Raw genomic sequence first — 16,393 nt, 5'->3', positions numbered from 1 at the left:
AGTCCACAACCTCAGAGAAACTAGAACCGTCACCCAGAAACAGATGGAAGCAGATGCAGAGATCCACAACTAACCCCTAAACTGAGCTCCAGGAGTACAATTGAAGAGAGGGAGGAGCTATGAGAATATGAACAAAGGGGTCAAGACCATGAGAGGGAAACTCACAGAATCAGCTGACCCCCAGCTAGAGGGTTTCTCTGTGTAGCTGTGGTTCCTGTCCTGGAACTAGCTCTTGTGGACCAGGCTGGCCTCGAACTCAGAGAGATCTGCCTGCCTCTGCCTCCCGAGTGCTGGGATTAAAGGCGTGTGCCACCACCGCCCAGCTTGGAGCTCATTTTCTATGGAATAATAACATGCTTAGCCTAGGCACAGGGGTGAGGGGTGGGGTGGGGGTGTTTGTCCTGCCTCAACCAGGTGATAGGACAGACTTAGTTCCTTTCCAAGGGGAGACCTTACCATCTCTGAAGAGCAGATGGGGTTGAAGTGGTGGGAAGGTAGGGGGGAGCAGGAGGAAAAGAGGGAGGGGGAACTGGGATTGATATGTAAATAAATTATATATATATACATATATATATGTATATATATATGAGCATAAGCCTCAAATGGAGTGTGTACATCATTTTTCTTTAGATAGATTGGAAATTCCTTTAAGACCTCACTGCTTTGAAGGCATTCTGGCTGCAACCTGATGTAGTTCTGGGAGCTGTTCTCACAGCCTGGACATTTCTGTAGCTCCTCATCAGTATATTTGAGAGACAGCAGCTTCTCTTGATATTTGTGTTGTTTTTCTCTTTTTTGGTACAGTTGTTGGAAAAGTCAGAGGCAGGCAGGCATGTTCCCCTGCAGACACCCCCCCCCCCCCCCAGTTTCAAGTTGAAAGTTCATTGTAAACATTTAATGTTTTTACCCATTTGGTGCTTTGAATTAAGATACAAGGATTTTTAGAAATTATCTTCCTGATAAAACATGTGGGATCATTGTGACCTAAGAACATACTGGTCTGAAAAACTTCAAATATTTATTCAAATTCAGACTTTTGGAGAAAATTCTAGGAGCACCAGTCAACAGTCGGCAAAGGCATTCCGAGTTAATTTTAAGGTTATCATATTCACCGTTTTGTTACTGCCCAGGCCTAAAGATCCTTATGACTCCAAGGCTCTAAGAACACAGGTTTTGCAGCTGAGAGAAAAAGTGAGAGTTAGGCCGGGCAGTGGTGGCGCACGCCTTTAATCCCAGCACTCGGGAGGCAGAGGCAGGCGGATCTCTGTGAGTTCGAGAGCATCCTGGTCTACAAGAGCTAGTTCCAGGACAGGCTCCAAAACCACAGAGAAACCCTGTCTCGAAAAACCAAAAAAAAAAAAAGTGAGAGTTGGGGGGGGCGGGGTCTTGGCCAAGCAGGCAGGAGAAGCTGTGTGCCCCAGCCAGGGCTTTGCACCACTAAGCACCACCACTTTACACCAGAGGGGTCACCAGCATCTTTCTTTTGTATTAGATCTGAACATCTCTGACATCTCTGGACTCACTCAGGCGCCCCCTCCAGATAGCCTTGGATCCCTGACTTTCCAGGCACCCTTCAATGAGGCCAGTGTTGAGATACTGGTCCAGTCCATCCAGGAGGATTTACGTGGTGAGCTAAAGGTACGCATGGCAGTCTTGATGAGCAATCCAATGTATTCTTTATAATAAAAAAAATCCTGAACATAACTCATTATTATATACATAAATACTTTATTGATTATAAAATGTATTTCCCTTTGTAATTTTTATTTACAAATTATTGAATTTATATATTATTTATATTTATAATAAATAAAATAAAGATTAAGGCTTGCTAAAAGTTAAAGGTTAATCTTCTCTAACCCCACTCCCTTGAGATAACCACTATTACCATATTCTGTCCCTACAAATGAATATAATTAGAGGGAAAACAGTCACACATGTTCTAGGTGAGTAGCTATAGAACTGCTCTGGCCAGTTTCCTGGGTATACAGTGTTCCATCTTTGAGGAGAGCCAGTCATGCACCCTGTGAGAGTGTAAGAAAACTTACCTGGTGTGAGGGGAGGGAAGGCTCCGAGAATGTTTCCTTTGAGCTCAGAGCTGAAGGATAAAAGGAAAAAGGAAGAGTTAGAATTGGGGAAATGGAGTTATGGTAGAAGTAGTCAAAAAGAACACAGCATGCTTGAGGAACTCAAGCCTCACACATTTAACCAGTGGTGATAAATGGGGACAGTGGTACAAGACAGGTAAAGACCTCAGCAGGGGCAGACATTGCTTGACCTTGAAAACTAGAGTAAGACTACTAGGGTCTCTGCCTAGTCCTGCTGTCCTGGAACTCACTGGATACTTGCTGGATAGACTACAGATCTGCTTGCTTCTGCTTCCCAAGAATTTTTCTCTTTAACTTAAAAACAAACTGTGTGTGTTTGTGTGTGTGTGTGTGTGTGTATTTGTTTTTTTTCGAGATGGGTTTCTCTGTAAAACAGCCTTGGCTGTTCTGGAAATAACTTTGTAGACAAGACTGGCCTCAAACTCACAGATATCTGTCTACGTCAGTGTTGTAGGAGGCCACTAGTTAGTTTCCGTCTGCTCAGTCCCAAAATAGTCACACAGAAACCATATTATTTGCAATACTGTTTGGCCAATAGCTAAGCATATTTCTGGCTAACTCTTAAATCCTAAACTAGCCCATCTCCATTAATCTGTGTATCACTATGTGGCTGTGGCTTACTAGGTAAAGTTCTGGCATCTGTCTCCAGCGGGGCTACATGGCTTCTCCCTGACTCTGCCTTCTTTCTCCCAGCATTCAGTTTAGTTTCCCCTGCCTACCTCTATTCTGCACTTCCAGGCCCAAGACAGATTCTTTATTAACCAATAAAAATTTACAGCATAAAGAGGGGAATCCCACATCACCTAAGTCTCCCGCGTGCTGGGATTAAAGGTGTGCACCATCATGCCTGGCTTGTAAGTGCTTTCAATAGATTCTGCTAAATTGTTTACCCAGCATATAAAGCAGTGGTTCTCACCCTGTGGGTCACGACCCCTCTGAAGATTGAATGTTAAATATTCTGCATATCAGATATTTACATTACAATTCACTACAAATATAAAGTTAACAATAGAATAATCTTATGGTTGGGGGGTCATCACAATATGAACTACATTAAAGGGTCACAGCATTAGGAAGGTTGAGAACCACTAATATAAGGCCTATTTGTAGGCTAGAGAGACAGCTCAGCTGTTAAAGGCTAGGTTCACAACCAAAAAGTAAAGTACATTTATATGGGCACAGACGAGTATCAGATGCTAGTTACTTACAACGGTCCAAAATCAGTATAATTTGGTTTGCTTTTAGTCTTTACCAGTCAAATTGACAATAAAGTTTTACCCACTTTTTTTACCTATGTGTCTTTGTGTGTGGGTGTGTGTACTGGGGATGCATGTTGAGTGCACACGCATGTAGAGTCCAGAGGCTTTTCTTCAGGTGTTTTTACTGGGATAGGGTCTCTCCCTGGGATTGGAGGCTCTCTGATTAGGCTAGTCTGGCAGACACTCCTAGCTTTTTATGTGGATGTTGGGGCAGACACTTTACTTTCTCCATTACCACTGAACTTAATATCTCCCATCCTAATGTGGAGTAATTTGCTTGGCCTAGTGTGTGGAATAATTGGTCACACAGTGAACTCTAAGTTTGTGTTTGCACTAATTAAATAAAATCATCCCTGGGCCAAAAGACCGAGTTAGCAACTAGTTGACAGAAAGTAATTGTAGAGAGTCATAGGGTGACTGTGAGATGATAGAGAGATGCACGGAAAGTAATTGTAGAGAGTCATAGGGTGACTGTGAGATGATAGATGCACAGAAAGGAATCGTAGAGAGTCATAGGGTGACTGTGAGATGATAGAGAGATGCACAGAAAGGAATTGTAGAGAGTCATAGGGTGACTGTGAGATGATAGAGAGATGCACAGAAAGGAATTGTAGAGAGTCATAGGGTGACTGTGAGATGATAGAGAGATGCACAGAAGGGAATTGTAGAGAGTCATAGGGTGACTGTGAGATGATAGAGAGATGCACAGAAAGGAATTGTAGAGAGTCATAGGGTGACTGTGAGATGATAGAGAGATGCACAGAAAGGAATCGTAGAGAGTCATAGGGTGACTGTGAGATGATAGAGAGATGCACAGAAGGGAATTGTATAGAGTCATAGGGTGACTGTGAGATGATAGAGAGATGCACAGAAGGGAATTGTATAGAGTCATAGGGTGACTGTGAGATGATAGAGAGATGCACAGAAAGGAATTGTAGAGAGTCATAGGGTGACTGTGAGATGATAGAGAGATGCACAGAAGGGAATTGTAGAGAGTCATAGGGTGACTGACTGTGAGATGATAGAGAGATGCACAGAAAGGAATTGTAGAGAGTCATAGGGTGACTGACTGTGAGATGATAGAGAGATGCACAGAAAGGAATTGTAGAGAGTCATAGGGTGACTGACTGTGAGATGATAGAGAGATGCACAGAAAGGAATTGTAGAGAGTCATAGGGTGACTGTGAGATGATAGAGAGATGCACAGAAGGGAATTGTAGAGAGTCATAGGGTGACTGTGAGATGATAGAGAGATGCACAGAAAGGAATCGTAGAGAGTCATAGGGTGACTGTGAGATGATAGAGAGATGCACAGAAGGGAATTGTAGAGAGTCATAGGGTGACTGTGAGATGATAGAGAGATGCACAGAAAGGAATTGTAGAGAGTCATAGGGTGACTGTGAGATGATAGAGAGATGCACAGAAAGGAATCGTAGAGAGTCATAGGGTGACTGTGAGATGATAGAGAGATGCACAGAAGGGAATTGTATAGAGTCATAGGGTGACTGTGAGATGATAGAGAGATGCACAGAAAGGAATTGTAGAGAGTCATAGGGTGACTGTGAGATGATAGAGAGATGCACAGAAGGGAATTGTAGAGAGTCATAGGGTGACTGACTGTGAGATGATAGAGAGATGCACAGAAAGGAATTGTAGAGAGTCATAGGGTGACTGACTGTGAGATGATAGAGAGATGCACAGAAAGGAATTGTAGAGAGTCATAGGGTGACTGACTGTGAGATGATAGAGAGATGCACAGAAAGGAATTGTAGAGAGTCATAGGGTGACTGTGAGATGATAGAGAGATGCACAGAAGGGAATTGTAGAGAGTCATAGGGTGACTGTGAGATGATAGAGAGATGCACAGAAAGGAATTGTAGAGAGTCATAGGGTGACTGTGAGATGATAGAGAGATGCACAGAAAGGAATTGTAGAGAGTCATAGGGTGACTGTGAGATGATAGAGAGATGCACAGAAGGGAATTGTAGAGAGTCATAGGGTGACTGACTGTGAGATGATAGAGAGATGCACAGAAAGGAATTGTAGAGAGTCATAGGGTGACTGTGAGATGATAGAGAGATGCACAGAAGGGAATTGTAGAGAGTCATAGGGTGACTGTGAGATGATAGAGAGATGCACAGAAAGGAATTGTAGAGAGTCACAGGGTGACTGTGAGATGATAGAGAGATGCACAGAAAGGAATTGTAGAGAGTCATAGGGTGACTGTGAGATGATAGAGAGATGCACAGAAAGGAATTGTAGAGAGTCATAGGGTGACTGTGAGATGATAGAGAGATGCACAGAAGGGAATTGTAGAGAGTCATAGGGTGACTGTGAGATGATAGAGAGATGCACAGAAAGGAATCGTAGAGAGTCATAGGGTGACTGTGAGATGATAGAGAGATGCACAGAAGCAGTAGGAAGGGACTTAGTATAGCATTTTATGTATAATGCTAATGCAATAACAGCAAAGCACCAGAAGTCAGCTGGTTGGTCTTCACTTTTGATGTAAAAATTTTTGTTTTTAAAATTTGGAGCTATTCTTTGTGTTTACTATCACAAGGTTTTGTAAAAATTTTCTTTGTTTAATAAAGAATTTGGATTGCTTCAGTGAATTAAGACAAAAGAAAGCCCATTCCAGTAATTGTATGAGATTACCTCAGATGCTGTGACAGCTGTGTCTGCACCTAGGAAGGGCTGACAACTCCGCTTCATGACTAAAAGGACAGTCCAACTCTTCAAATCCATGCAGTTCTAGCAAGAAATGTAGAGAAGGCAGGAGGCATACAACCCCAGAAGCAAGAAAACACATCAAGGAAGTTAATTGACCATAGCTGTGACTGCCTCAGGTCAAGGCAAGACATGATTTGATGAGGTCAACTAGATCAGATTGGGAAGGGCCTTGATCTCCTTGGGTGCTATTGAACAACTGTAGATTAGGAGTTACCTGATCAATTAACATTTGAGAAAAAAAATGTACAGGGTCAAAAAAGAAAAAAAAAATGAGAGCATGAAATCCAGGATGGAGCACTCTTGTAATTCCAGCACTCAGGGCAAGTGGATGCCATAAAATGACTCCTTACTCTCTAGGGAATTGTGTGAGTTTATACCATCTGTTCCTAGGGGAAACACTGGAAGAAATGTTCGTCTGTACTTTCCTCTTTGTGCTTTACTTCAGAATTTCTATAATAAGTAGTTATTACTTCTCTGATCAGAAAAACAATGTCAATATGAAAAGATATTATCCAAATCAGAACTTGCATTTTTAAAGGAAGCCTTAAGAACTTGAAATGGTGTAGACAGAAGTTTCTGTCCCATCTGGTTCCATAGTCATTCAGTCCCAAAGAAACACACAGAGACTTTTGTTAGTTATAAACTGTTTGGCCTATTAGTGCAGGCTTATTATTAACTAGCTCTTATAACTTAAATTAACCTCAAACTCTTGTCCGTGTTTAGCCACATGGCTCGGTACCATCTCTCAGTGCAGCATTCTCATCTCGCATCTAGCCTTTTCCCAGAATTCCCTTAGTCTGGTTGCCCTGCTTATGCTTCCTGCCTGGCTACTGGCCAATCTGCATTTCATTAAACCAATACAAGTGACAATTCTTTACAGTATACAAAAGCATTATCCCACAGCAAAATGGTGACTCTTTAATGGCACTAGAAGAACTGGAGGTATCAGATTCAGGGTCATTTTTGGGAATCTTAATCTGGTAACTTGGCAGAGGGTAGGTGGACAGTGTGGTAAAGCCTGAAGGTGGGGAAGAGCCTAGAGCATTTGGTGCTGCAACAGACGGTGTGCTGTGGTCCCCAGCAAATTTTGTGGATAAAGAAGTGCATTGGATCCTCCTGTACTTTGTGCATTCCTTATAGTTAAGAGACTGATCCTGGATTGAATAAAATGCCATGTGCTTAAAAACATCCAAAAAACTTTGTAAAAACATTGTACATTTATCAAATAAGATAATGTATAATTGTATTTTTTATCATTTCCCCACAAATTCAGGGTGAACCTGAAAAGTTGAAGTTTCTAAGATCTTTGTCTGCTCTGAGCCAAACTTTAAATTATGATGAAACTACAGAATCATTTGTTCACCGCCACGTGGCAGAAATAGTGCATATCCTAAGTGTAAGTACTGTGGGTTTGGCAGAGATTTCTGTGGTAATTCAGATTCATCTGAATCTGTCTTTATTGTGTATTTGTAAGCATTTCTGACCAGGAGTGCTTTTTTTTTAAATGCTAAGCGGGCATGGCTATAACCGATTCTGTGGCCCTACCTGCTTGTTCCACCCTGTACAACATGGCGGAGGTAAGTTCACCACCTCTGAGAGCCATGCTCACCATCCCAGCTCCAGGGACACAGCAGGTCTGTGTTTGCCATTAAGCAATTTGTAACAGGCTGCTCACAGACCCCATTTAAGTGCAGGAACTCCCCAAAGAGCCAGAGTTTGTTCTGCTAGCATGAACTAGGAAGCTGGATCTTAAAGAAACCATGCAATTTTTTGCTGCTAACACTTAGTCAGGAAGACTTCTCTTAAAGGAGCCGTGCCTCTGCTTCCTGCTAGCAAGCAAAGTCTATCTGAAAAAAAAATGTGGCTACCAAGAAGCTGTACTTAACTGTTTTTTTCATGTCTAGAATTTATTCCTAAGCTCTCTCAGTTTTTATGTGAATGTAGTTGCCCCATGTTGGTGTGCTATTTGTAGGCAGTGGCTGCTCATTCATTTCCTGGTTGCCCATACCTGAATAATAATACAGAAATTATATTAATTACAATACTGTTTGGCCAATAGCTCAGGCATATTTCTAGCTAACTCTTACATCTTCAATTAAGCCATTTCTATTAATCTGTGTAGTGTCACAAGGGTATGGCCTACCGGTAAGGTTCTGACTGGTGAATGGTGTCTTTCTCTTTTGGCAGTTACATGGCATCTCCTCAACTCTGCCTACTTTCTCTCTGTATCTCTGTTCAGATTTCCTACTAAGCCATTGACTGAAACAGCTTCTTTAATAACCAGTGTTAATAAAACATATTCAAAGCATACAGAGGGAATCCCACATCACAAATCCATTCTCTGCAAGCAGATCCTGCCTATACTAACTGGCCCATATCTGGTGTCTATCAAAATAGGGGCTAAGAAGGGGCTTTGTCTACAAAAGTTTAAGATAGCTAGTATCTATGAGAAAATTACATGGGTAGTTGAATTTCCTTAGTTACAGCAGCCGGTGTACAAAGGTTAAAAGAGCATTCTTGCAACACCAAGAGGACAGGTGCACAGCAGAAGAAGCAGTTTTGTGACACTTATGAGGAGGAAAAGGCTGGAGTTGTTGCAGAGAAAGAACTTGAGGGCATTGATAGCTTTTCTTGACCCACATTAATGCATGGCTGTATAACTCAGGGTTTCTATTGGTGTCAGAGAACACTATGACAAAATGCAACTTAGGGAGGAAAGGGCTTATTTCATTTATACCTCCAGATAACTGTCCATCACTGAGGAAAGTCATGCCAAGATCATGGGAGAGTGCTGCTTATGGCTTGTTCTTTGACAACCAGCCTAGGAATGACACCACCCATAGGAAATTAGGCCCTCCCACATCAATTATTAATCAAGAAAATATCCCATGGGCCAATCTAGTGGGGGAATTTTTCTCAGTTGAGGTTCTCTCTTTCAAAATAACTACTTTGTGACATGTTGACATAAAATTAGCATGCCAAATACAACAGCTAAAGGCATTAATTCACCTTTCTTGATGCACACTAATGCATGGGTCTTGCATTAAGCAAAAAGCCAATGAAACCAAAGCAAAATGTGCAAAGGAAGGCAAACAAATCTCTATGACAGTTTTACAAAGAAGGTTTCTATATAAGCCATGAAGGGTGTTCTATCACTCTGTTTAGAGAAAAATAAGGTGAAAAAACAGTAAGAGTCAACTGAATACCAATAAACTGGCCAGAATAAAAGAAGACAATACCAGGTACTGGTGAAGTTACAGAGGAACCAAAGTTTTAGCCCACTGTTGGTAAGAAGGTAAAATGGTGAATCAATGTGGAGAACAGTTGGGTAGTTTCCTAAAAATGGCAAATATACCTACCACATAATCAGTACTTCTGTGAAGATGTGCACACAAATGTTATGGACACTCTTTTATGTAGGTTTAGTCTTCCACCTATGCCACTGGTCAGCTATGCTCCACCAGTAGCTCCCCAAATAACCACACAGAGACTTAATATCAATTATAAATGCTTGACCTTTAGCTTAGGCTTGTTTTTAACTAGCTCATACAACTTACCCATTTCTATTACTCTATGTGCTGCCCCAAGACTCGAGTACTTTATGTACGTATTTTCCAGCCTGCTGGCTCTGCTACATCTCATGGTGTCTCCTTTGACTCCGCCCTTCTCCCCAGTATTCTCCCTGCCCCAACAATTCTTTCTAGTCGTTGGCTAATCAGCTTTTATTAACAATGGGAGCAACACATCTTCACAGTGTACAGAAGGATTATTCCACAACACTTCATGGAAGAACAAAACCCCAGAAATGACCCAGATAAGTGGGTAAATGAAAAATTGTCTAAATAATGGCTTACTCAGGAGCATGAGGGGATGTATACTTTGCTGACTCTCATACATGCCCACAAATTAATCAAAGAGACGTGTTGTATAAACAAAAAAAAAAAGCTGGGCAGTGGTGGCACACGCCTTTAATCTCAACACCTGGAAGAGAGAGACAGCAGGTGAATCTCTGTGAGTTTGAAGCTACCCTGGTTTGCAAAGTGAGTTCTCTGTAGCTCCAAAGCTACAGAGGAACTGTGTCTCGCAAAACCAAAATAAATAAATAAATAAATAAGTAAATAAGTAAATAAATAAATAAATAAAAGACCCGCCATAACTGAATTCTGGTGCTCCAGGTGCCTCTTCATTCTCTTTGGCTACCTCCAAAGGTCTCCATCCCTTCTGTATCCAGGTCCTTCACAACCCTGCCTACTTGCCAAATCAATTAGTCCCTTAGATGCCTAAATCTCTGCCTGACTTTAAGATCTTTGAGATGAACTCATTTTTTTAAATTTTTCTTTTTTAAATGATACTATTTCATTTTTTTGCAATATTTCCATGATAAGTATAATCTGAGGATCAACTGGCAAAGACTCAATTCTAGCATAACTTTGTTCGTTTGTCCTATGTTGACCAGGCTGATCTGGAGCTCACAGAGATCCAACTGCCTTGGTTTCCCACCACATCTAGCAGATTCAAGGCACTTATTTCTTCACATCTGTTCCTCCCTTCCTTATATCAGACCCAGAGAATGTCTTCCTTTGTTACCACAGTACTATTTTCTGTTTAGTTTCTCACCAGAGCTCGACAAATCTTTTGACCCCATCATGCAGACCCAGGGGTGATTCCTTTTATCCCCCTCATTTTAAAAATAGTTTTTGAGCATTTTATACACTTATTTTGATCATTACCTTCCCCAAACTGTTATTTTTATTAAGACTGGTTAATATTTTTTCTGGAGGTGAACAACAAAATTAACTCTGGCTCACTGAAGTTTATAAAAACAATAGAAACAGAACAAAACAAAAGGATGTTGAGGGTCTGGAGAGATGACTGAGTGGCTAAGAGCACTTGCTGTCTTCCAGAAGACCAGAGTTCATTCAGTTCTCAGTACCTACCTCAGGCAGCTCACAACCACCTGTAACTCCAGTCCCAGGGGATCTGATGCCCTCCTCTGGCCTCTTCTGGTACTGCATGTATATGGTCTACAGACACTTGTAGGCAAAATACTCAGACACATGAAATAAAAAATAAGCAACAAAAAGATGCTGAGGTAGAGTCTAAGGAGGGCTTAACAAGTTCCAGAGGATCAAGTTCTCATGTGGCTCCGAGGTTTCAATAATATACATAATCCAGACTGTGTATTTCCCATCTTTTTGTGGCTTATTTTTCTTTCCTTCTTTAATCTGTACTCTTTTATTTTGCTTTTACTGTCTCTTTAAAGACTTTGTTTATTTTTAAAACTATTTATTTTTATAACTGTCTATACTCTTTTTCTTCTCTTTCCCAAACCTATATACATTTATCCAATAGTATTACCAATTCAGAGGTCTTTTTCATCTGAATCTTTTTTTATTATGCATCTGTAATCGTTTTCTGACCAGGAGCACTTTAAAAAAAAAAAAGCTAAGTGGGCGTGGCTAGGACCAACTCCACAGCCCTGCCTGATTGTTCCACCCCATCCAACATGGTGGAAGTACATTTGCTGCCAGCTCTGGGACTGCTGGGTGGGAGCCATGCTCTCCTCCTCAACTTTGGAAAGCACCGTGCAGCACATAAACCTTTTGTCTGAATAAAAGCTAAATCTGCCATACAACATGCTGCACTGCCTGGAAATGTCTCTGTGTATTGTGGCAGGAATCCACCATGCGTTCCTGCCTGTGCACGCCTAGCAGACCCAATCCAGCCCCTTTCCCAGGCGGGGGTGCTGAACAGCAGACATGCTCTCAGTTAGCTTCCTTCTAATACAATCACCCAGACTTGAAATGGGTTTAGCCCCACATTGGGCTCTATTCTGTAGGAGACTGCTTGGTTGTTAAAGGAGGTCACTTGTTTGTTTCGGCCGCTTTGCAGCTCAGACCCAAAATAACCACACAGAAACTGTATTAATTAAATCACTGCTTAGCCTATTAGATCTAGATTCTTATTGGCTAACTCTTATATATTAATTTAACCCATTTCCAGTATTTTATATTTCACCATGAGGCTTGTGGTCTACCGGCAAGGTTTCAGCATGTCTGTCTCTGGCAGTGGCTCCATGGCTTCTTTAAGAGAGAAGCTGTGTAGTCCCGCCAGAGACAGATGTTGGGAACTTTACCTGGTAAGCCACTGCCTTGTGGCAATACACAGATTAATGGAGATGGGTTAATTTAAGAGATGAGTTAGCTAGAAATACACTTAAGCTATTGGCCAAACAGTGTTGTAAATAATATGGTTTCTGATTGTTTCGTGTCTGAGCTGCCGGACGATAGGGAAATGAACTAGCAGCCTTCTCACAATGCTTGTTCATTTCCTCATTGTTCAGATTATGTTTCCTGAATAATCACACAGAAGCTATATTAATTACAACACTGTTTGGTCAGTGACTCAGGCATATTTCTAGCTAGCTCTTACATTTTTCATTTAACCCATTTCTATTAATCTGTGTTTCACCCAAGGTTGTGGCTTACTGGGCAAGGTTCTGGCATCTGTCTCCTTTGGCAGCTACATGGCATCTCTTTGACTCTGTCTACTCTCTATATGTATCTCTTCCAGCCTGGCTATAATCTGCTCTGCTTTAGGCCAAAGCAGCTTTGTTCATTAACAAATAAAAGCAACACATATACAGAAGGACATCCCACATAAAATGTGTAAGTTGATGACTTTCCAGAAAAAAATGTCTAAGAGGTCCCAATTCCAGGTTCCTGAAGGAATATAATTGACCTTGATGTTTCTCCTGAATAATTGAACTGCCGCCTGTGGGACCAAACGACACAGCAGAAATGTGGCCCTGAAATGCTCGTTCCTATGGGTCAGGGCAGTTCCTATGAAATGGTGAACAGTCCCGCGAGGTTTCTCCACATTCACAGTCAGGTTGCGCCCACAGTAGTTCCTTGGGCGAGCTTCCTAGAGCCACTCCAGATCTGATGGAGGAAGGTCATTGGTTAAAAAATAAACTGCTTTGGCCCATTTTATTGGTTAGAACATAGGTGGGTGGAGTGAACAGAACAGGATTCTGGGAGAAAGAAGCTGAGTCAGAGAGACTCGATGCAGCGAGCCACCAGGTCAGACATGCTAAATCTTTCCTGATAAGCGCACCTCATGGTGCTACAAAGATTATAAGAAATGGGCTAATCCAGGTGCGAGAGCTAGCCTAGAAGAGGCTAGATAGAAATGGGCCAAGCGGTGTTTAAAAGAATATAGTTTCTGTGTAATTATTTCGGGTAAAGCTAGCCATGGGGGCGGCCGGGTGCCGGGGACGCAGCCCCGCCGCACCTATTTCAACACAGATCCTCTATAGCCAAGGGAACAAAGCATGGGGAAACTGAATACCAGACCAGGGGCCTCTGGACGGCTGATGGCAGAGCTGGGGGCCCTCTGACCCTGCTGCTCCTCCTGTTTCTGTAAGACCACATAGGAGGTCTCTCTCAAAGCCAGCCTGCTTTGTGTTTCCAGGCTGGGGTGGTAGTGGGGTAGAAAGGCGGTGGGGAAAGGTATTGAGAAGCTTCCTGTTGCAGGTACACAGTTGATGCTGGGGCAGCCAGTGAGTACTTGATTAAGAAATATTAGGTAAAGGATAGATAAGCATGTTTCCTGGAGGCCATAAATGGGGGTCCACAGGGCTGGAAAGACACAAGTTACTGTGGGTACGGGAATTGTCACAGATGAACAGAATAGAAGGGCTTTATAAGCGGACACGGTTCTGGAGGAGTCTCCTGCCCATTGCCTGCAGGGCTTCCAGCACAGCTCTCCTGCCAGTTTGTAAGCTGGAAAGTTGTTCCTTCTTCAGGACAAACCGTCAGGGCATTAGCTCTGTTTCTAGTTTCCTTTCTGAGACTGTGATAAAGAACTTCATCTCAAGCAACTTGGGGAGGAAGGGGTCCTAGGTTACAGTCCATGATGGAGGGAAGTGAGGGCAGGAACTCAAGCTGTCAGACATATCACATCCTCAGTCAAGAAAAGAGAGTGAACTGGGTGGTGGTGGTGCACATTTTAATCCCAGCAGAGGCAGAAGCAGGAGATCTCTATGGATTAGAGGCCAGCCTGGTCTACAGAGCAAGTTCCAGGACAGCCAGGGCGACTAGAGAAACCCTGTCTTGAAAAACTAAAAAACAGAAAACGGAAAGAAGGAAGGAAGGAAGGAAGGAAGGAAGGAAGGAAGCAGGGAAGGAAGGAAGGAAGGAAGGAAGGAAGGAAGGAAGGAAGGAAGGAAGGAAGGAAGAGGAAGGAAGGAAGGAAGGAAGCAGGGAAGGAAGGAAGGAAGCAGGGAAGGAAGGAAGGAAGGAAGGAAGCAGGGAAGGAAGGAAGGAAGCAGGGAAGGAAGGAAGGAAGGAAGCAGGGAAGGAAGGAAGGAAGGAACAGAAAATGGGTGGATGCACCATGCTGCCTGCTTGTCTGCTTTTCACCAACCCTCTTCACTCTTACATAGCCCAGGACTCACAGCTTGAGGCCTGATACTGCCCCACAGGGTTAATTAACAGTCCAGAGGATCCCTCACAGACACACCTGAAAGCCTTGCTGATCAAAGCAATCCCTCTGTGGAGATTCCCTCTCAGATATTCTAGGCTGTGCCAAGTTGACAGGTAAAACCAGCCAGCATGACCCTGACCCTGGAGATCCTGGTTTAGTGGAGGAGCTAGAATACCTAAACTAGAAATGATCACTGGTAATAACGGCAATGAACAACTGACACAATTATCAGGGCTAGCACTTAACAACCCGTGACATAAGTAGTAGTGTTGTACCATTCTATAAGTGAGGAAACTGAGGCACAGGGAGGCTCACTAACATGAGTCGGCGCAAACATGTAGTAAGAGGCCAAGGGCCAGTCGGAGCCTGGTTCCTGAGAAGAAATCAGCTCTTCCACCATCCTGCTGCTGTCCTGGCAGTCCTCCTGTCCAGCCTCCTGCTATTTGGACGTGCCATTCACATCTCTGGTGACTGGCCTTGTGAGCTGCTATGTTCTCAGATGGATGAAGTACTTTCCTTCTCACTGCAGGTGCTGCTCCAAGAGGAGCCTCTGGACTGTCTATCCAGCATGGTGCGCCAGGAGCTCTTTGTCACCATCACTGACCTCAGGTGATGCCCACATGCCCCTCAGACATGCATCCTGGTTTCTCAGTCAGGGGCATACACTGCTAGAGCTTATTAAAGTGTTCCATATTTAGGGCTGGCAAGATGGCTCAGAGAGTACAGGTACTTGCCACCAAGGATCATGACCTGATGTTGGTCCTTGGAACCCACATAGTAGCAGGAGAGAGCCGGCTCCCACAGGTTGTTCTCTGACTTCCACACAGGAGCTGTAGCCATTGCTTATCCCTGACTGCTCCAGCACTAAATAAATACCTGAAAAATTTTAAATGCCCCATATATCTAACTTCTGAAAACTATTTATATGGGTATCTTAGGGATTTTATTGCTGTGAAGAGACACCATGATCACTGCAACTCTTCTTCAGGAAAACATTCAACTGTGATGGCTCACTTACATTTCAGAGGTCCAGTCCGTTATTGTCATGGCAGAGAGCAAGGCAGCAGGCAGACATGGTGCTGGAGAAGGAGCTGAGAGTTCTTACATGTTGACTCACAGGCAACAGGAAGGGAACTGAGACACTGGGTATCTTGAGCATAGGAGACCTCAAAGCCCACCCCCACAGTGACACAATTCCTCCAACAAGGCTGCACCTCCTAAAAGTGCCACTCCCTATGAGCTTATGGGGGCCAATTATATTCAAATTATCACAATACAGGAAATCTAACTCCATATTCTTTTGTGAAAACTTTAATATCATGTGTGATGGATAATCCTGATTGTTGTGGTGGTTTGAAAGAAAATGGCCCCCAAAAGGAGGGGCAGTATTAGGAGGTATAGCCTTGTTGGAGGAATGTGTCACTGTGAGGGTGGGCTCTGAGGCCTCTTTTATTCAAGCTTCCCGTAGTGTGGCTTTCAGCTGACTTCCTGTTGCCCACAGGTGTAGCCCTCTCAGCTCCCATCTGCTGTATGTCACCCTGCTCCTGTCATGATGATAATGACTGAACCACTGAAGCTGTGGAGGAGCCACCCCAATTAAATATTGTCTTTATAAGAGTTGCCATGGTGTCTCTTCACAGCAATAAAAATCTTAACTTGACAAGCAGTTGTCAGCTTGACACACGTGGGAAGAAGGAACCCTGTAACCCTATCCATGAGGTGTTTTCTTAATTGATAATTGATATAGGCAGGCCCAGCTCATTGTGAGAGGTGCCATTTTTGGGTAGGTGAGAGAAGTAGCAGACT

At 43.0% G+C, this 16,393-nt stretch overlaps 1 protein-coding gene across 1 annotated transcript in view; it reads left to right on the top strand.

Moving 5' to 3' along the window:
- The window catches only part of Mroh8 (maestro heat like repeat family member 8), an 85,428-nt gene that overhangs the window by 17,241 nt on the left and 51,794 nt on the right, over positions 1-16,393 (top strand). The window contains exons 3-5 of the mRNA XM_075962821.1: positions 1,493-1,638; positions 7,374-7,496; positions 15,117-15,196. Coding sequence (XP_075818936.1) covers positions 1,493-1,638; positions 7,374-7,496; positions 15,117-15,196 — 349 coding nt within the window. The remainder of the gene's footprint in view (positions 1-1,492; positions 1,639-7,373; positions 7,497-15,116; positions 15,197-16,393) is intronic.

The sequence above is a fragment of the Microtus pennsylvanicus genome, chromosome 2 (assembly GCF_037038515.1).
Source record: "Microtus pennsylvanicus isolate mMicPen1 chromosome 2, mMicPen1.hap1, whole genome shotgun sequence".
Taxonomy (NCBI): domain Eukaryota; kingdom Metazoa; phylum Chordata; class Mammalia; order Rodentia; family Cricetidae; genus Microtus; species Microtus pennsylvanicus.
The sequence above is the reverse complement of the archived record's forward strand: the minus strand, read 5'-3'. Positions and strand labels throughout refer to the sequence as shown.